The 17662-nt window shown below is 67.4% G+C and overlaps 5 protein-coding genes across 5 annotated transcripts; 3 read left to right on the forward strand and 2 right to left on the reverse strand.

The window, feature by feature from the left end:
- Positions 1 to 30: 30 nt before the first annotated feature.
- FA09DRAFT_337782 (hypothetical protein) lies at positions 31 to 4121 on the reverse strand (the record flags this gene model as incomplete). Its single annotated transcript, XM_025744030.1, has 3 exons — positions 31 to 46; positions 108 to 1204; positions 1266 to 4121. 3 exons carry the CDS (start codon positions 4119 to 4121, stop codon positions 31 to 33), a joined length of 3969 nt encoding a protein of 1322 aa, XP_025599342.1.
- Positions 4122 to 4308: 187 nt separating this feature from the next.
- On the forward strand, positions 4309 to 5763 carry FA09DRAFT_329018 (hypothetical protein). The gene is made up of 2 exons (XM_025741998.1): positions 4309 to 5312; positions 5436 to 5763. Exons 1-2 carry the CDS (start codon positions 4341 to 4343, stop codon positions 5658 to 5660), a joined length of 1197 nt encoding a protein of 398 aa, XP_025599343.1. The 5' UTR covers positions 4309 to 4340; the 3' UTR covers positions 5661 to 5763.
- Positions 5764 to 5794: 31 nt separating this feature from the next.
- Positions 5795 to 8063, reverse strand: FA09DRAFT_359672 (hypothetical protein). The gene is made up of 7 exons (XM_025745148.1): positions 7784 to 8063; positions 7306 to 7449; positions 7158 to 7208; positions 6726 to 7095; positions 6406 to 6494; positions 6147 to 6234; positions 5795 to 6060 (listed from the first exon to the last, which is right to left on the reverse strand). The coding sequence occupies exons 1-7, from the start codon at positions 7973 to 7975 to the stop codon at positions 5870 to 5872; spliced, it is 1125 nt and encodes a 374-aa protein (XP_025599344.1). The 5' UTR covers positions 7976 to 8063; the 3' UTR covers positions 5795 to 5869.
- A 1763-nt stretch (positions 8064 to 9826) lies between these two features.
- FA09DRAFT_240888 (hypothetical protein) lies at positions 9827 to 15503 on the forward strand. The gene has a single exon (XM_025739638.1). The coding sequence runs from the start codon at positions 9855 to 9857 to the stop codon at positions 15288 to 15290; it is 5436 nt and encodes a 1811-aa protein (XP_025599345.1). The 5' UTR covers positions 9827 to 9854; the 3' UTR covers positions 15291 to 15503.
- Positions 15504 to 15816: 313 nt separating this feature from the next.
- Positions 15817 to 16729, forward strand: FA09DRAFT_329021 (hypothetical protein). Its single transcript, XM_025741999.1, has one exon. It carries the CDS (start codon positions 15903 to 15905, stop codon positions 16389 to 16391), a length of 489 nt encoding a protein of 162 aa, XP_025599346.1. The 5' UTR covers positions 15817 to 15902; the 3' UTR covers positions 16392 to 16729.
- The last annotated feature ends 933 nt before the right edge of the window (positions 16730 to 17662 follow it).

Below are 17662 nucleotides of genomic sequence, written 5' to 3' on the forward strand. Positions count from 1 at the left end.
GCTGGCCTAATGCAACTTGATTGCGCAAGATCAGATCTCCTCGTCACTGTGTGGGCAAGACTAGTCAGCGTCTGCGCCGCGGAGAGAAGGGCGGGAGGGCGACTCACCTATCGATCAGATCCTCCTCCCTAGCCATCCGGAGCGTCTTCTTCTTCTTGCGCACCGGGCCCTCGTCACTCTCCTCTGCCGCCTCTCCCTCTCCCTCCTCGCTTCTCGCTCTCTCACTCTTGCGCCCCTTCTTTTTCTTCTTGCCTCCGCCCGCCGCCGCTGCCGCCGCCGCCGCTTTGGCCTTCTGCCTTTGCTCCTTGCGCTCTCTCTTCTCCTCGCGCCTCTGGCTCTTCTCGGCTCGGCGACGTTCCTTCTCCTCTCTCGTCTCTTGCGGGGCATCCTCGTCGTCGTCGTCGTCGTCATCGTCGATGCCTTCGTCGTCGTACTCGCCCGCATCCTCGCTCTCCGACGTCGCAATGACACTCGAGTCGTCCGTCGTCTTCTTCTTCTTGCGTCCGCCGCCGCCGCCGCCGCCGCCCGTGCCGCTCTTGCGCACCTTGGGCGCCTTGGTCTCTTCAGGCGGCGCCTCCCACACCTTGACCTGCGCACGCGCCTGCTTGCGCGCCTCGGCGAGTGCTTCTGCCTCCTCGGCAGCCCTGGCAGCGGCCTCGAGGCGCACTCGTTCCTTCTCCTCCTCAATCTCGCGCTTGCGCGCCGCGACCTGTTCTCTCGCCGTGCGCATGCGTTCCTCGTGCTCCTGCTGTTCGGCGAGATGCTGCGGCGCCGTGCGCAGCAGCGACGTCTCGGCGTACTGGTGGCGCTGCTCCACGACCTCGGCGGTGATGTACGAGAGGCGGTTCTCGCGCGCATCAGGCGTGAGCTCGAGGAAGGTGGCCTGCGCATCTTGCACGCCCCGCACCGCCTCTTCCAGCTGCGTCAAGGTGCGCGCCTCGAGAGGCAGCTCAAACAGCAGCTGCAGCGCCTTCTGGCGCGTGACGGCCATGTTGTAGCGCACATACTTGCTCTCCGTCGCCCCGTGCGGCGTGCTGCGCTGCGAGAGCAGCTCGAGGGCCTCGGTGAGATGGCCGAGCGACGTGGCGAGATGCGTGTAGGACTTCTTGCGCAGGCCGAGTGCGTACAGGGCGCGAGCAGTGTACTGCAGGATCGAGACTTGGGGACCGCTGATCTGGCCCTGCCGATACGCTGCCGCTTCGTACTGGGATGCGGGGCATGCGTCAGCATGGTGCGCGGATGCCTCGAGGCAGCTGAACACTCACCATCTTGAAGGAGGCATCAAAGTCTTCGCGCAGCATGAGCGCGTGTCCCATGCAGATCTGCACGCTGCCATCCTCGCGCACATCCTTGACTCTCGTGAGCAACGAGAGAGCCGCATCTGCGCCCGCCTTCCTCCTCTGCTCTCCCTCTGCGCTGTTCGCCAGCTCGTGCAGCACGCCCTCGGCGGCGAGAATGGCCAGCGCCTGTGCTGCAAACGCGCATGCCGAGTCGGCACTGAGGGCACGATCGAGCAGCTCGATGGCGCGCGAAAAGGCCTTTGCTCTGAGCTTGCGATGCTCGGGACCCGGCTTGGTCTGGTGCGCCAAATGGTAGTACGTCCATCCCAGCGCGGCGAGCGTGTAGGAGTCCAGACGCGCCTGATCGCGAATCGCGTGTGCGGCCGCGGCTCCGCCAAAGAGACTCGGACCCTGGCCATCGGGCCCGACGAAGAGCTGGCCGATGAGCTCCTTGATGCCCTCCCACGGCGGCGGCGACGGCGACGCAGGCAGCTCGCCGGCGAGGAAGCAGACGTACGTCATGCGCGTGTCGAAGTGGCTGGGATCGGACGCGAGGGCCTCCTTGAGAAGCGCATCTGCGGCGCGCGTCGCCTCCTTGTCGCCGCCTCGCACCGAGGCAGTCAGAAGCGCCAGGCGCACTTTGGCATCGACATACTCTGCGTGCGCCTGCAGGACCGCTTCGTACGCCTGCCGAGCCTCGGCAGTCGAGCCGGCACTCTCGAGGATGCGGCCCAGATTGTAGAGCGTCGTCGTCTTTTCTGCATCCAGGAACGTTGCCTTGGGCACCGAGAGCTGCGCTTCGGCTTGACGAGCGGCGCCCAGCGCAGCTTGAAGGTGCGAAGCAGCGGCGCCAAGGATGCTCTCGCGCTGCGCTGCATCGCCAACCTCGGCGCCACGCAGGCCATGCAGTGCGCCAATGTTGTTGCGCAGACGCACGAGAAGTTCCGCATCATCGCCTCCCGTCGTCGTCGACGTTCGACTCGTGGCAGCGCGCAGAGCAGCCGCATACGCAGTAGCTGCACGAGCCAGATTGGGGCGCGTGCCACTTTGCCACAACTCAGCGAGCTGGACATGAGCAAGTGGCTCGTCGCCAAGCGCAGCAATGGCCTCGAGCGACTTGCGCGACAGACGTTCGCCCGCCAGTGCCGAGCGCGCAAGCACTGTAGCTGCCTCCTCCTTGACTTCTTCGTGCGTCTCTCCGTCGGCATCATACTCATCTCGCCCTCTTGCTCCTCGCACGGCGGTGCGCGCCGCGTCGATGGAGCGCAACGTGCGCTCCAACAGTGGTCTTGCGCGCTCCCGATCGGCTTCGCGCTCGAGCGCCGTGGCTCCCGGATGAGAAATGGCACGCAGACAAGCGAGAAGGAGCGCCGGCTCGAGCGTTGCACTTGCCTTGGCGCTTGCTCCCGGTCTTGCCAGCAGCTCATCGAGCGCCACGATGGCGCCCAGACTCTCGCCTCGCGCCACTTGCATCTGCGCAAGACTGAGCGTCGCGAGCGCCAGGCCGGCAGGCAGCTCGCTGCTTGCTCCTTCGCCCGGCGCCGAACGCGAGAGAGACTCAATGGCCATGCCATAGTATCTCTGGGCCGAACTGCGCAGCTCGAGCGCGTCGACGTCGCCCACGCGGTCCGAGCCCAGGGGATCTTCCAGCGCAAAGGCGAGATGTGCGGCGCGGGCAAAGAGGAGCTGAGCCTGCGTGGCGGCCGATCGCGAGTCGGCTCGCTGCAACGCATGTTCGCCGAGCTTCAAGGCACGTGCAAACTCGCCCTTGGCCCACGCTGCCCCTCGAGTCGGAGCCTCGGCAGAGGCACGGGTTATGATGTGGTCGGCCAAGGCGCATGCGGTCATGGCGATGTTCTTGTCGCTCGCCCACGCACGCTGGATGTTGGCGATGCCCTCTGCGTACAGCGCCGCACGCGCTGCTTCTTCATCGCGGCCAAGAGGAGCCTCGAGCGCCTTGGCGGAGTGCAGCGCTGCAAGGCCGAGAAGCAGCGCGGGCGCAGCTGCAGATGGATCGAGTGCCGCGGCTCGAGCCCATGCTCGACGAGCATCGGCGGGCCGGTTGAGACCCCAGAGTGCCAGACCCATGCCGACGCGCGGATCAGGCCCTACCCACGGCAGCCACTTGAGCTGCGAGCTCGGTGCGCCGTCGTCGCCCTGCGCCTCCTCCTCGGTGGCCGCCTGCTTTGCGCGCGCGTCCTGCGCGAGCGCCAGCGAGAGCACTTGCTGGTAGAGCCTGAGTGCGGGAGCGTATGCGCGCCGACGAAGCAGACAGCATGCCTTTCCGAGCAGGGCGACGGGATGCTCGGCGCGTCCCTTGAGCGCAAGCACCTGCTCAAAGAGGCGATCTGCCTCGTCGTTGCGTCCCGCGCTCGCCGCCAGGAGTGCGCGCGAGAGGAGCGCGCCGACCTGCAGCGGCGCCTTGGCATCGCCGCCATTGGCGCGTGCGGCGAGCTCGAGTGCGGCGGCGGCCGCCTTGAGATGCACGTCTTTCGTCTGCAGCTCGGGCGGCAGGAGCTGGAAGCGCGCGTCGTGCAGCTTCGTCTTGGGCGCCGCGGGCGCGGCGGCGAGATGCGTGGCGGCGAGCATGGCGTGCAGATGCTGCTGCTCGGCGGGGCGGCGCTGCATGGCGGCGAGGCCGCGCGTGAGGAGGGCGTGGGCGTCGGCGGCGCGCCGGTGGCGCAGGAGATGCGAGGCGATCTGCGTCCAGTAGTGCGCGGGCGGCAGCTCCTCCTCGAGCAGGTACATGACCTCATCCTCGAACGGCGGCAGCGGGTCGAGCGAGATGGGAATCTCGCTGTCGCCGCCGACGAGCACGAGGAGCTGGGCGTGCGACGCCATTGCTGTTCGGCGAGAGGGTGGTGGTGGTGGTGCGATGCAAGGCGCGAGCGCGAAGCACCTGGCAAGGCGAGCCGCCGCGCGGTGCTTGCCGCACGAGAGCGTTGTGCGCGCGCGCGCGCCGTGCCCAAGGCAGCCTCCTCCTCGACAGCGAGCTGCGAGCTGCGAGCCTTGCTTCACGCTTGCGTCCTCCCCACGCATCACCCACAACCGCCGCCAAGCATGGCCCCCGCCGGCACACTGCTCTCGCCCGAAGACCTGCAGCAGACACTCGGCACGCTCGAAGTGCTGCTCTCGCTCTTCGCCGAGCCCGACTCGGCCTCCTCCTCCTCCGCGGCCGTGTCGCCGGAGCTGCTCTCCTCCTCGGCCGCCTCGGCCGCACGCGATGTGGCCGCCTTTCTCACTCTGCCGCTGGCCGAGCTGCAGCTGCCCAGCTCCGCCGCGCTCAAGGCGCGCATCCCCGCTGCACTGCCCCTCTGCCTCTCGCTCGATCCACTGCGCGGCCAGCGCCGCGCCCGCGAGCCATGCCTGCTCCTCACGCTCGACGTCGAGCTACCGCTGCGCGCCCGCGGCACAGAGGCGCGCTCCACGCGGCCGCGCATGACGCTGCGCCAGGCCGAGTGGATGAGCAGAGCAGTGCATGCCGAGCTCTGCTCCATTGCTGCCCTTGCGCCGCCGCCGCCGCCGCCGCGCGAGGCAAAGGAGGGCACGGCGGAGGAGGGAGAGCACGACGAGGACGCAGCCAGTCTGGTGCTCGCGGCGACAGAGGAGCTCTCCGAGCTCGCCGTGCCGCATCTCGAAGCTGCCGCACTCGCCTTCTCTCTCTCCGCCGCCGCATCCCTAGCCGCATCTTCAACTCCCTCCGCCGTGCCACTCTCATCCTCAGTCTTGCGCACCTGGCATCTCTTCCCTTCTCTCTCCACGCCTGCCAAACGGGACGATCTCGTCGCCTATGCCTCGCTCCATTCGCACTCGCCCGTCGCTTCCCGCTCCGGCTCCGACGGCGAGGCGCAACAAGCGCAGCCTCTGACGGGCTTCGTCCTGGCGGGCAAGCCTGGCCTCGTCGTTCTCGAAGCTGCGCTTCCGCCGCGCGCCTGCGATGCAGATGTGCTGCGCGCCAGCAACGCGATTGATGCGTATTGGGCAGACATCAAGAGCCGCAGCTGGAGGGACATTCCCAGCGGCCACAAAAAGGTGAGAGGAACGCCAGCCCGGGGGGGAGTTTGCATGGTTGCGACTCTCTTCTGTAGCCTGCGCGCCAGATTGAGCGAGCCTGCGTTCGCTGATTTAGCATCGCTTCAACGCCCGTGCTGGCAGGTCTCGGAGCGTCTGCGCGAAGCCAACGTCGCACGCATCTTCCATGCGATGCGGGAAATGACGGAACGGCCGGAGGTGGGCGGGCCAGAGGCACGCAAGGGCACCTGGAGTCATCGCAATGACCTCGGCGCGCTCGAGGCTTGGCTGGAGACGCTGGGCCTGGGCGGACGCATGCGCGACGTGCTTGGCATGGGCCATGAATGGACGGCGCACGCGAGTGCGTAGCCCGGCGCAGCGACATGGACATACATAGATCGATACCCCCCCCCCCCGCCAGCATCGGGCTTGGCGGTGCGACTGCACCTGCAATCAAGCAACCTGTGTCCCTCTGTGTGTGTGTGCGCGCCACGCATGCCTCTCTCGTGGGAGTGTCTATCTCATTCCTCCTCTGCAAACCCTGCCATTCCCTTCCTCCCCCCTTGCCTGCTCTTCGCTCAAGGCGCAGAAGGCATGCCCGCCGTCGCCGTCGCCGTGGCGCCGCTCGTCGGCACCGCAGTCTGCGCCGCGCTGGGCGGCGCCACGCCGCCATTGGCGCGTGCCTCGGCCGCCGCCAGCCGGTCGGCCTCGCGCGCGCCGCGATAGAGGAAGAACTGCGCCAGCACGCCAAAGTCCAACAGCACCGTGCCTGCGGGTTGCCGAGCCCGAGACGAGGAGCGAGCGTCAGCGAGAGGCCCGGGGAAGGAAGGGGGGAAGGGGAAGGGAAGGACGCACCGAGAGACCCGACAATCCAAGAGGCATTCTCGATGAGATAGTCTCGGTCTGTGCTCTTGAGCACGATGGAGAGGACGTATGTGAGGTTCTGTTTCGCAGGAGCAAAGCGCGGGAGGGGCGGAGAAATGGGCAAGCGCGTCAGCAAGATTGTCTCCCGACCGCCTGGAATGGCAAGGAGAGAGAGAGGAGAGTGGGGATGGGGTGAGGGTGGGGGGGGGCGTAGAAGGGGGGTTAGAGCTGAGAAAGGGCAACAACTCACGCCGCCAACGGCAAAGAGGAACAGCGAAAAGGAGAGGCCCTCGCAGTGCGTCTCGACGTTCTTGAACAGTTGAGGAATGCGCGATGAGACTGTGCGCGCGCGCGTGTGCAAGCGCCGGTCCTGGGTCAGCAGTCTTGCCTTGTGCAACGTCCAGTGTGTGCCTGACCCTCTCAGCGAACGCCGAAGGGCAAGAGAGAGGGGCGAACGGGAGTATGCCCTTTCCCCCTGCCTCTCACGCCGAGTCCCCAGCCTTCGAACAAGGCTGCGTGCCCATCTTTCTCTCTCTCTCTCTCGGCCCGCGCTCTAGGAATCTCACTCACGATAGAGCGCGGCACTAGCCCATCCCGAGATTTGCGCGTCCCACTTCCACTCTCCGCTCGGCGCGCTCGGCGGCGGCTTGTTCCCGGTGTGTTTCGAGCCCTGATACTCGCTCACCGCCCACGCGGCGACGCCGGCACCGACGACGAGGCCAAAGGCGGCCATGTACTTGAGCGCCTCGAGGCGCCAGTCGGAGCGCGGCTCGGGCGACTTGGGCGGCACGGAAATGTGCGAGGCCGAGGCGCCGCCGGGGGCGGAGATGGCAGAGCTGTTGGCAGCGCCGCCCGAAGAGGAGGGCGGGAGAAGAGACGTCGACTCGCTTGCGACGGCAGAGGGGTGGTAGTAGTCCCAGTAACGACGGTAGTAGTAGTACTACGGTGACCCGGGACGTGAGCGGTGAAGACCGGAGAGGGAGGAGAGAGGGAGAGACGTACCTGCCAGATGAGCACCACGTCGCAGAGACAGTAGTAGCCCGCCAGCACGATCTGGGGCGGGGCCACGCTCGGTCAGCACTACAGCAGCAACTTTTCCCTCCCGTCTGACAGCCACTAAGCTCCGGCGACCTCCGAGCTGGACACTCACCATGGTGGGCAGCAGATGCAGCCTCATCGCTCCAATCATGTTGAGTGCGTCGCCGGCGAGCCAGAGGTAGACGAAGAGAATGCTGAGGCCCTCGCCCGACTTGTTGATGTGGTTCTCGAGCAGTTGACTCCAGGAGGGCCAGATCTTTGTGTCAGAGTGGAATCAGTATAGCGAAGGATGCGGGGGAGAGCTCACGGCGAATAGACGATCACCTTTTGACGACGTGCAGGAGGCACAGACACGAGAGATGCGCAGGAAGGATCTGCGAGTCAGCCGAGGGCTGCTGCGGGTCGCTTGTCTTGCTGCTGCTGCTGCTGCTGCTGCTGCTGCTGCTCGGCACTGGCTTCTGTTCTTGAAGAGTGCCCGAGGCGCAGCATTGGCGCCACGACGCGCCTTGCCCCTCCTTGCCCTCGGGGGTCCCTCTCCTCGTTGCCTGTCCTCTCCGCCCGCCAGGCTGCTGCCCCACGCCAACACTCACCCAGCAAGCGACGCTGATCCAGCCGACAATGCTGCTCCACTCGTCGTTGCTCAGCGGCGCCCCTGCACCGCCGCTCGGCGGCTTTGTCACGCTCACGAGGCCGAGCGGCGCAGCTTGCGACGAGCTGCAGGCGGCGACGAGCAGCAGGCCGAGCGCGAGCGCCCGCGGCAGGGCGTAGGCGCTGAGAGCCATGGCGCGAAGTGGGAACAGAACGCGGAATTCTGCGAGCGGCAGAGAAGCGCGAGCTGGGCTCGAGAGATGGGAGCAAAGAGGCGGTGGTGGTGCCGAAGAGAAGCTGGCGCCCCGTGTGACTCGCTCGAGGGCGCGCTCGCCGCACCGCTTGGCCGCGCCGATCGCGCGCCCCGCAGCGCGGCGCGTGCAGCCGCAAAATCTCGCGCGGCCGTGCAAAAAGAGGCGGCGTGCGAACTCGAATCGAGTGGGCCGGCCTGCAGCCGCGGCAGCACCGACGAGCTTCGCCCGCGGACCGCCGCTCCTCATCTCTTCAAGATGCAGGCTTCTCGAGCTCGAGGGGTCCAGGATTCGCATCTCGACGCCCTCTCATTCGTTTCTCAAGCCTCGTCCGAGAGCTGGTCGCCGGTGCCTGGTGCGGCTTCTATCAGGCACGCTCAGGGCGCCAAAGTGTCGGCGCCGTTCAAGATAATGGACGGCGCCGAGGGACAGCGGCAACTTGGCGCCGACGCCGTGTCTCCTCCGGCAGGTGATCGCCGACCTCGTCTCTCCTCTCTCTTTGCCACCAGGGCGCATGTCTCGAATCCAAGCGGCAGCTCATCGCCATAGCGCATTCGCCTTGACGTACGAGCAGACAGAGCGGCAGCATCGCAGCGTGCGGCGCAGGCAGAGAATGAGCCAGAGCACGAGACGATTCGGCGCCGCCCAGCCGCGCTCAAGCTCGGGCTGTTCACACGCCAGAGAGAGAGCCAGCGGCACTCGGGACAGCCAGCGCACCTCGTCGTCCAGGTGCCGGCCGCTCTCGCTCTGCGGCTTGCTCTGCGCTCTGCGAGCCGAAGCGCCCTCCACGATGCTGACGGATGAACGGCACGGGCGACGGCGGTCTCGCTCTCAGTCGCTAGTGCCGGAGCGGATGCCGCGGAGGCGTCGCTCGTGCGTGGGTGCGGACGGAGGCGGGCGCGGGGGCGCGGCATGCAAGGAGGCGGAGGCAAGTCAGCGCCGCGGCGCGATGCGGCGGCTGCCTGCTGCGAGCCTCCCACGGGCGCGGCGCTGCGGCCGCCGCTCTGCCGCTGCCGCCATCCCAAGCCGCACCGAAGGGGGGTGCGGCGCAGACATCATGCGCTATGCAGCCGCCAGTGGCGCGCCACTCTGCAGAGGTGCGTCGAAGCGCTCGGCGGCGGCGCGGCGGCGGCGCGCGGCGTGCGGCGTGCGAGCCCGCGCCGAGCCGACGCAAGAGACGCGACGCGTGCTGTGCTTTCATGCCTCGAAGCGAGGGCAGGGCGTGCAGGTGTGCATCTTGCTCTCTGGCACGCATGCCATGGCGCCCAACGCCGCAGCGCCGCAGCAGCAGCCTACAGCGTCAGTCGCTATTGCCCACCTCGCCTGAGCGGCTGTCGCGGCTCGCGCAAGGCACGCGCAGCTGGTGCGAGAAGCAGCGGCCTCGCCTGTGCCTCCGTTGCTCTCGAGACCGTGGCGCGGCCCGCGGACGCAATGAATGCCTCGGATGGTGCACGGCTGCAGGAGAGGTACGGCCGGCCGAGCTGCAGGCGACTTGCCCAACGGCCCGGTGTCTCTGCAACGGCTGCCCCGAGAGAGAGAGAGAGAGGAGCGAGGTGACGCAGCAGCAGCTGCGGCGTGTGCAGCGGCGTCGGTGCAGCCCAGCCCACGACGGCGAGACGGCACAGCGTGGCAGCGCCTCTGGCATGGCGCCTCCTCCTGCCATGCTGCCTCCTCGAGCCGCCGGCACCGCAGCGCCACCTCTGCACCTCCTCGCGGCTCGCGGCCGAGTGCTGCCTCGACGTGCGTCTCCGCAGACGCCGCCGCTGCCTGCGCTGTACTCCGCCCGGCGCGCCGCACGCCGCCTCGGACCCTTGGCCGGCGCATGCCAGAGGGCGCCGCGGGGCTTCCCGCGTTGCACGCCTCGCGCCGCCTCTGCGCCTCTCGCCTCTCCCTTCGCGCCGACCACCTCTCCCACGACGGGGCCCGATCCATTCTCCCGTGCCACCTCATCCGGCCTCGGCGCTGCCATATAGGCCCGGGGCATCCACGTCTCACCTCACGCCCGCACGCATGCCCGGCGCGTCGCTCTGAACTCGCCGCCGCCCCGACGCGCCTTGCCGCTCTCGCCATGGCAGCCACGCTCCTCGCACCCGCCAGTCGGCCACGCGCCGTCTCCACGCCGCAGCGCACGCAGACCGCCTCCTCGACGAGCAGTCGCGACACGAGTGCGCTTTCCCTTGCCACCACCGCCTCCGACTCTGCCGCAACGACGTCCTCGCCCTCGCCGCCCGCTCGCCGCGCCGCCATCCCACCCACTCCGGACTCGGCGCCGGCGCGGCGCAGCAGTGCCTCTTCCGCCAGCTACCTGCCCGTCATCTCGCAGCGCATGTCCTCCCTCGAGCCGCTCGACTCGCCGGGACGCCGGCGGCGCGGCTCGCGCAAGCGTGCCGGCGTCGCGGGCGTGGCGAGCGCCAGTGCGTCGCGCGACAGCACGAGCAGCAGCAACAGTGCGGGCAGCATCAGCTACATCTACGGCCCGGCCTCTCAGTCTGCGGCCGTCTATACGCCGCCGACGTCTTCGCCGCCCTCGCTCTCCTTCTCCCGCACCGACTCGTCCCTCACCGACCATCTGACGTTTGACATGGAGCTGCGCGCGCCCTTCAACGGCGCCCCGGCGGCGCCCGAGGGCGCAGCGCGTCCGGCTCCTCGGCGCGACGTCAGTTCGCGCCTCGACTTTCTGCCTTCGCCCTCGCCGGGCGATTCGCCTCTGCTGGCCTCGCCGCCGTTGCACGGCCGGCCCGCAGAGCTCGTGGCGCTCGATGCCAAGCGGCACGAAGACTTTAGTCCGCGCACCGCCGCGCTCCTCTTGCCGCCAGTCGTGGGCTTTGAGCACGTCGCCGCGCCCGTCGAGTCGCTCAGTTCCGCGCATCATCCCTTCGCTCCCAGCTCGCGCCACGCTTCGCCCTCCCTGCTCGAGGGCCATCCCTTCGCGAGCTCGCCGATGCAAAAGACGCCGAGCAGCGCCAGCAACGGCAGCGGAGTCTACAGCCGCATCCGCCTGGCTGCGAGCGCCAACAATCTGCGTGCGGCCTTCACGACCAACTGGCGCAATCGCTCTGCGAGCAACGTAGGCGCCATGAACGACGAGCGCCCTTCGCAGCTCCTCCAGACGCCCGCGTCGCCGGCGCTGGCGCCGCTCGCCAGTCCAGAGCGCAGCTTCCTGCCGGACTTCTCCGATGCTTCGCGTCGTGCTGCACACGCCGCAGCGCAGCCACACGACGACGCCAGCACGCACACGCCGCAGCGCAGCTGGCAGAGCAATCCGCCGCCGTGTGTGAGTCTCTCGCCGGAGCCGCCGCAGGGCCGCTTCGTCGCTGCAGGCCTCGCTCCGCCCGAGCCCAGCAGCAGCAGCAGCAGTGGCACCGGAGGCACGCTGCGCAATCTCTTCCGTCGCAAGTCGCGCGTCTCTGCTGCCGACACTGCCGCTGCTGCCGCGGCCGCTGCGGCGGCCGCGAAAGAAGCCATGATGCCAGTGGTGTACATCAAGCAAGGCGAGTCCGCATACAGTCTCAAGCCGGGAGAGTCGGCGTGGGAGGCGTCGCTGCGCGAGCAGGACGTGAGGCAGGCAAAGGAGAAGCGCGAGAAGGATCGCCAGATCAAGGCCGTCATCTTGATGGCCGATCTCAGCATCGACAAGCCTCGCGGCAGCGCAGAACGGAAGAAGCGAGGGGCAAACTCTTACGTGTCGCACGGAGAGACTAGTCAAGCCTCAATCGACTCTGCGTCGCTGCACTCCAGCTCGCCGCGCGAGACGCCAAGACGTCGAGGCAGTCTTGTGGCGGAGCACAAGACGCGTGAGGCAAGACAGGCTGCCACTGTCGGTGGCTCGGTGGGCGCCTCGGTGCTCTCGATGCTGGGCCATCAGCCCGACGCGAGTCTGCGCTCCGAAAGTCCCTCGACGCCGCTCTCCAATAAGCTCTCGCAGCGCTCGCAGCGCACGACGCCCGGCAGCCACTCGCACTCGGAACATGCGTCGCTGCCGCGCAGTCAGGCGCGCACGACGCTCGGCAAGGACGCCAGCTACATCTCGCCTGACAGCAGCTGCGCCAACAGTCTGCACAGCGGCGACGGCCACGCCAAGGCAAACGCTGCGGGCCGTGCTCGTGGCTCTTCGAGCGCCAGCTCTACGACTCGAGCGCTCGGTGCAATTCGCTGGGGAGAGGGAGGCAACAGGGGCGCCTCGACTGTGCGTCCCAGTTCAGGCCTCGGCCTTCAGCTGCACGGCATGGAAGACCACGATCCGTTCCGAGATGATCGACCTCCTGCGCTGCCGGACAAGGACAAGGACATGCTAGGGCTGGCGTCTGCCTCTTCGAAGCGGCTCGACTCGCTGGCCTCGCCTCGGGGCTCGCTCGCACACTCGAGCATCAGCAGCTCTCCTTCGCCAGCCAAGTCTCCCACGCGCACTCGAGGCATGCTGCTGCCGCACAACAACGACGAGCTGAGCGTGATTGGCGAGCGCTCGACGGAAAACACACCAGCGACGACTCAGGCTCCACTGCCTGCGCATCCGTTCGCTGCCTTCGGACAGACGCCACTTGCGACGCCGCCCGCCAGCGCCAAGAAGCTGCCTCGTGCTGCTGCTCCTCATTCTGCCGCGCACGCTTCGCCGCGAGCGAGCAAGGAGAACACGCTGCTGCGTCCAGCTTCCAAGTCGGACATGCGCGTCTTGACAAAGGCACAGCCCGTCCTTGCACCTACGTCTGTGCAAGTGAGCGTCGCCTCTCTGCCGTCGCTCGCGCAGCTGGCAAGCGAGTGTCTCTCTGCGTCTCGCAGTGGCGATTCTCTGTCGGCATGGAGCGAAGTGAAGGGCAAGCTCCTCTCGCCCGCCTCCGCCAAGGACTCGCTGCCCAAGAGCTGGGTCGCCTACGTGCGGGCGTACGCGCGCGGAGAGATTGATGTTTCGCACGCTCCGAGACCGAGAGCGGCTCCCTTGGTGCAGAAGGCCGTGCCTCGAGCCTCGCCCAATCTCTGTCCGCCCTCGCCTTCGCCGTCCAAGAGCGTGCGCGCCAAGAGCAGTGTCTCGTCTCTCGGCGCCGTCTATGAGACGCCCGTGCATGCACTCGGACGCTCCAGCGCACTCGATCTCTCCACTCCGCCGCCGCCAACGCAAGAAGCACGCTCGTCCATGTCGGCCATGCGCAGTCCCAAATTGCTGCTCAAGAAGCATCGTTCGCGCGAAGTCATGCGTCTGCCGGTCGAGGACCAAGACCTGAACATGCGAGAAGCAGAGGAGGTGGCTGCGATTGGCGGCGAAGGTGATCTGCGAGCTCCGCGGCCGCCGTTTGAAGCGCAGCGGCAAAGCCTAGCGAGACAGTTTGACGTGGCTCTCTCGCGCACGGCCAACAATGCGCGACTGTCGGCCATCGTCAAGCGTGTAGCTACAACGCTGGAGACGAGCAATGCGGCGATCACGCTGCTGCTAGACGAGGAGGCCATCGTGGTGGCACACTTTACCGTCGAGCAGCACCACGCGCGCGCCAGCCTCGAGGTGGATCCGATGATGCTGCATTCCAACGGCGTTCGTCGCTCTAGCAACGCCTTTCTCGCGCAGCATCACACGACGGCACGCCTGCGCGACCAGACGTTGGACGCGCACGCCATTCTCAGTCGCGCCGGCGCCGCCGTGGTGTTGACTGATCTCTCCAAGGACTGGCGTTTCCACGAGCGCGAGTCGGCGAGCCACTCGAGGTTCTACGCCGCCGCAAGCGTGCTGTGCAGTGGCCTGCCCGTCGGCACGCTCAGTGTCGCCGCTGCGTCGCCGCGCGAGCTTGCGCGCGAACAGCGCGACATGCTCGTGGCGGCGGCGGCGGAAGTAGCACAGGAACTGGAGCGCATTCAGCTCGAAGCTCTCAAGATGAAGCTGCAGAGCTGGGACAGCGATCTTCGTGCCTGGGCCTCTGCCACTGGCGACGCCGAACACACGCCTCAGCTGTCGACGACGCCCGCACAACGCGGCATTGAGGCAGTGATGCTTGCGCCGCCCAAGTCTCCCTCTTCTGCCCTCGCACAGCGCAGAGGCGCACGTGCGCCCTGCAGTCTCTCCATTTCTGCCTCGCCGCAGCCTGCCGCCGTCGAACTCTGCGGTGCCGACTCGGCCAGCTCGCGCATCGCCTCTGCGCTGCGGCTCATCTCGCGTGCCCTGGACGTCGAGTTGGTGTGGATTGCACGCGTCGGCTCCGATCCGCTGGCCTGTCATCTCGTCGCTCGGCACGACGGAGGCCTGCGCGACGCCGGCGAGCTCAAGCTCGATGCGCCGCTGCATCTCTGTGCCTTGGCGGCGATGCATCAAGGCCTGCGCTTCGAGGCCGACGTGGAGCGCGTGCAGCAGCTGCTCGGCCTTGCGCCGCCGCAAGCCGAGGCGGCGACGACGGCAGTGTGTCCGTTCAGCAGCGAGCCCGTCAACATGCTCGGTGCGCCGTTCCACGCCGCCATTGTCGTGGGCTGCGGTCTCAAGGAGGGAGGCCGGGCATGGCGAGGCACCGAAGGCTTCGTGCTGGGTGTGGCAAAGCGCAGCGCCGCATCGACGGCGCCTCAAAGTGCACAACTCGGCGCCGAAGCGTCGATGTATCTGATGCGCTTCGCCTCGCTCCTCTCGTGCCTTCTCCTCGATCGGCCCTGTTCGCCTTGCGCGACGGAGCTGCCACTTGCCTCGTCACTGGAGCAGCCCAGCCGATCGCCACTGTCGACGCAGTCCGCCTCGGTGCGCAACCAAGCCTCTCCGGCGGTGCGCACGGTGCCGCTGCCGGGCGGAGGAGGAGGAGTCGTAGTCGTCGGCAAGTCGGTCGCTCGGCGCGCCCTGTCGCCCCACATGCTCGCCGGCGGCCTACCTTCTCCTCGCAGCGTCAGTGCGGGAGGACACACTGGCAGCAGCAGCAGCAGCCACGCAAACAGCGGTCGTCACAGTCCCTTTTGCAATTCGCCTCGTTCGGCCTCGGCCACGTTGGCGGCGCGCGAGGCACGGCGCCTGATTCCCGCGGCGACGCCGCCGCCCAGCGCGCCGCTGCCTCTGCTGCCCCTTTCGCCCCTCTCGCCCACCGACACGGCACACACGTCGCTGGCGGGCTCGCCCTCCAGCATGGTCACGGCCTTCGAGGACGGCGAGGAGTTTGAGATGCAAAACGCGCCGCCTGCGTCTGCCTCCGCTCCCGCGCCGCCGCCGCCGTCGTCGTCGTCGTCGTTGCGCAAGCGCGACGACGTCGAGTACCTCGACTCGGACGCGGAGAGCGAGGCGTCGGGCGAGTCCTTCCTGCTCTAGATCATCGCACCACGTCCTCTCTGCACTCAGACTCTTGCTGCTTCGCATCCTGTCGCGCCATTCCCCGCACTTCTCCTTGGCGCTCGCTGCTTGCCATCTCCTCGCATCTCCCTCGCACGCAGCTCCACCTCTTGTTGCGACTTTCGCCTCCGCTTGCCATGCAAACGCAACACGCTGTATCACTAATCTGCTTCCTTGTACGCGTGTTACTGCTGCGTCAGGCTACGAGTGACGAGCCATCGAAGCACGCAGCAGTGACGACGAGAGGGGGGGGGGGGGTCGGAGGGCAGAGCGGCAAGCGTGGGAGGCGCGTTGCCGCAGCACGCTGGGCGTGGGAGCAGGCCTGCCGCCGCGGCTCCTGCCCAGCTGCTGCAGCGGGTCTCGGCCGCGGAGAGCGACTCTGTCGCGCGTGTCCTTTTCGCGCGCCGTGCCGCATGGCGAGGCACTGGAGCAGTGTCCTGTCGCCGCGCCCGCGTGAGGCCGCAACGCCGCGCGCCGTCCTTCCGAGCACACCTCTTGCCACCACCGTCACCCTTCACCTCACCCCACCCCCTCCTTCTACTCACCCGACACCATGGAGAACGAGCGCGTGCGTAAGCGCTGCTGCATGCGATGCGCGACTGGTGGACAGGGAGGCAGCGAAGCGGGAATGCGCGGGCGCAATGGCGCTGCGCTGCACATGGCACTGCTGCTGGGCTGCAGTGCTTAGGCGCTCGCCCTAGCCTCGCCTTGCCGCCGGATGAAGGCTTCTCTCACTCGGTATGCCCTCTCCTCCCTCTCTGCTCACACTTCCTCCTGCAGGGAGACCTTGTCGACCTGTACGTGCCGCGCAAGTGTGCCGCCACGGGGCGCCTCATCGAGGCCAAGGACCACGCCTCGGTGCAGATTGCCGTCGCCGACGTCGATGCCGAGGGCAAGATGATCCCGGGCAGCAACACGACGTTCCCCCTCTCCGGCTACGTGCGCCGCGCCGGCGAGAGCGACGACAGCATGAACCGCCTCGCCACCAAGGAGGGCCGTGAGTGTTTAGTTTTGGCTTTTGGCTTTGCTTGCGCGGAGGAGCGAGGAGGAGGCGGGCAAGGGGCGAAGAGCGGAGAGTAGAGAAGAATAAGGGTGGGGGACGAAGGAGGGAGGAGAGGGAAACGGAGGCCCCATCACGTGCAGAGGGGGACAGGAGAAGGCACACGGGGGCCAGCTGCTGGCCGAATCGCTGGGTGAGAGAGATGGGGCACGGCGCACCTGCACGCGCCACCTGTTTTTGTCAAGCCCAGCATGCCGCGCGGCGGGTGCGAAGGGGGAGCGTGTGCATTGGTCCCTTGGAACGTTCCAGCCCAGGGTAGCTGGCGCGGGGGGGGGGGCGCCTGGCAGGCGAGGGCGGCGCGGTCGAGGCACGCTTGTTGCGCGGTCGGGCAGGGCAGGGTAGGATGGGTGATGCCTAGGGGCAGTTGGTTAAGCCATCGTGCGCGCGTTCCGGGGGGGGGGGGGAGGCTGGTGGCATTTCTCTCTCGCATTCCCCTTTTCTTTGGCCTCCCTCCCTCTTGCGCGCGTCGTTGCGCTATGCAGCTTTTGGGCGCGCGTAAAGGCAAGAGAGAGAGAGAGGGGAGGTCAAAGATACGCTCCCAGACAGTCTGCGCCTTCGCCTATTCCAACCTAAGGCAGGCGCTGGATTCCAATTATTGTCGAGCGAAGAGCGACGCCTTCGAGCCAGTTCAGCGTCTCTATCTCGTTGCCCTCGCCCTTTGCGAAACCTATGCGCGAGAGAGGGAAGGCTGCATCGATGGGCGACGCAGCATATAAGAACTCGACCACTCCTATCTCCCGTGGAGGGTTGAGTGTCAGACTGCTGCGACATGCCCCCCACTCCTTCCTCCCCCTCTCCCCTTCTCGCTGGTCTCGTTCGTGGGAAGGCGTGGGGCCGCTCTTCCTGCAATCCCTGCGTCTTCGGCTCTTCGCGTTTCCCACTCTGCGCCGCGCTCGAAACCAACAGCTGCTGATGATTATTCTCTTGCCTCCCCCCTCCTCCCCTCTCTCCTTGCCAACTCCGCCTCGACACCCAACTCCGACGCTCAACGACGTATGCTTCGCGCCTCGCATCAAACACTAGTGCTTCGCAACGTGTGGCAGTACTCCAAGTAGAGCGGGTGGCCCTCTCTCTCTGCGCCCCTCTTTTTGCGCTCGATTACCACCACAATCGATCTTTGACCCTCCCGCCTCTTTTCGTGGGCTGCTTGTGTGCGCCTGCGTGGGATTGCGCGTGCCCGCGACGCGATGTGGGCGTGGGGCGTAATTACGCGCCCTGTGCAGATGTGAGGAGTGGAGGCATGCCCATCATGCGGCAAGAAGGTGGAAGGAGGGGGTTTGGAGAGGGGGGG

This window comes from Tilletiopsis washingtonensis (assembly GCF_003144115.1).
Source record: "Tilletiopsis washingtonensis strain MCA 4186 unplaced genomic scaffold FA09scaffold_7, whole genome shotgun sequence".
NCBI lineage: Eukaryota > Fungi > Basidiomycota > Exobasidiomycetes > Entylomatales > Tilletiopsis > Tilletiopsis washingtonensis.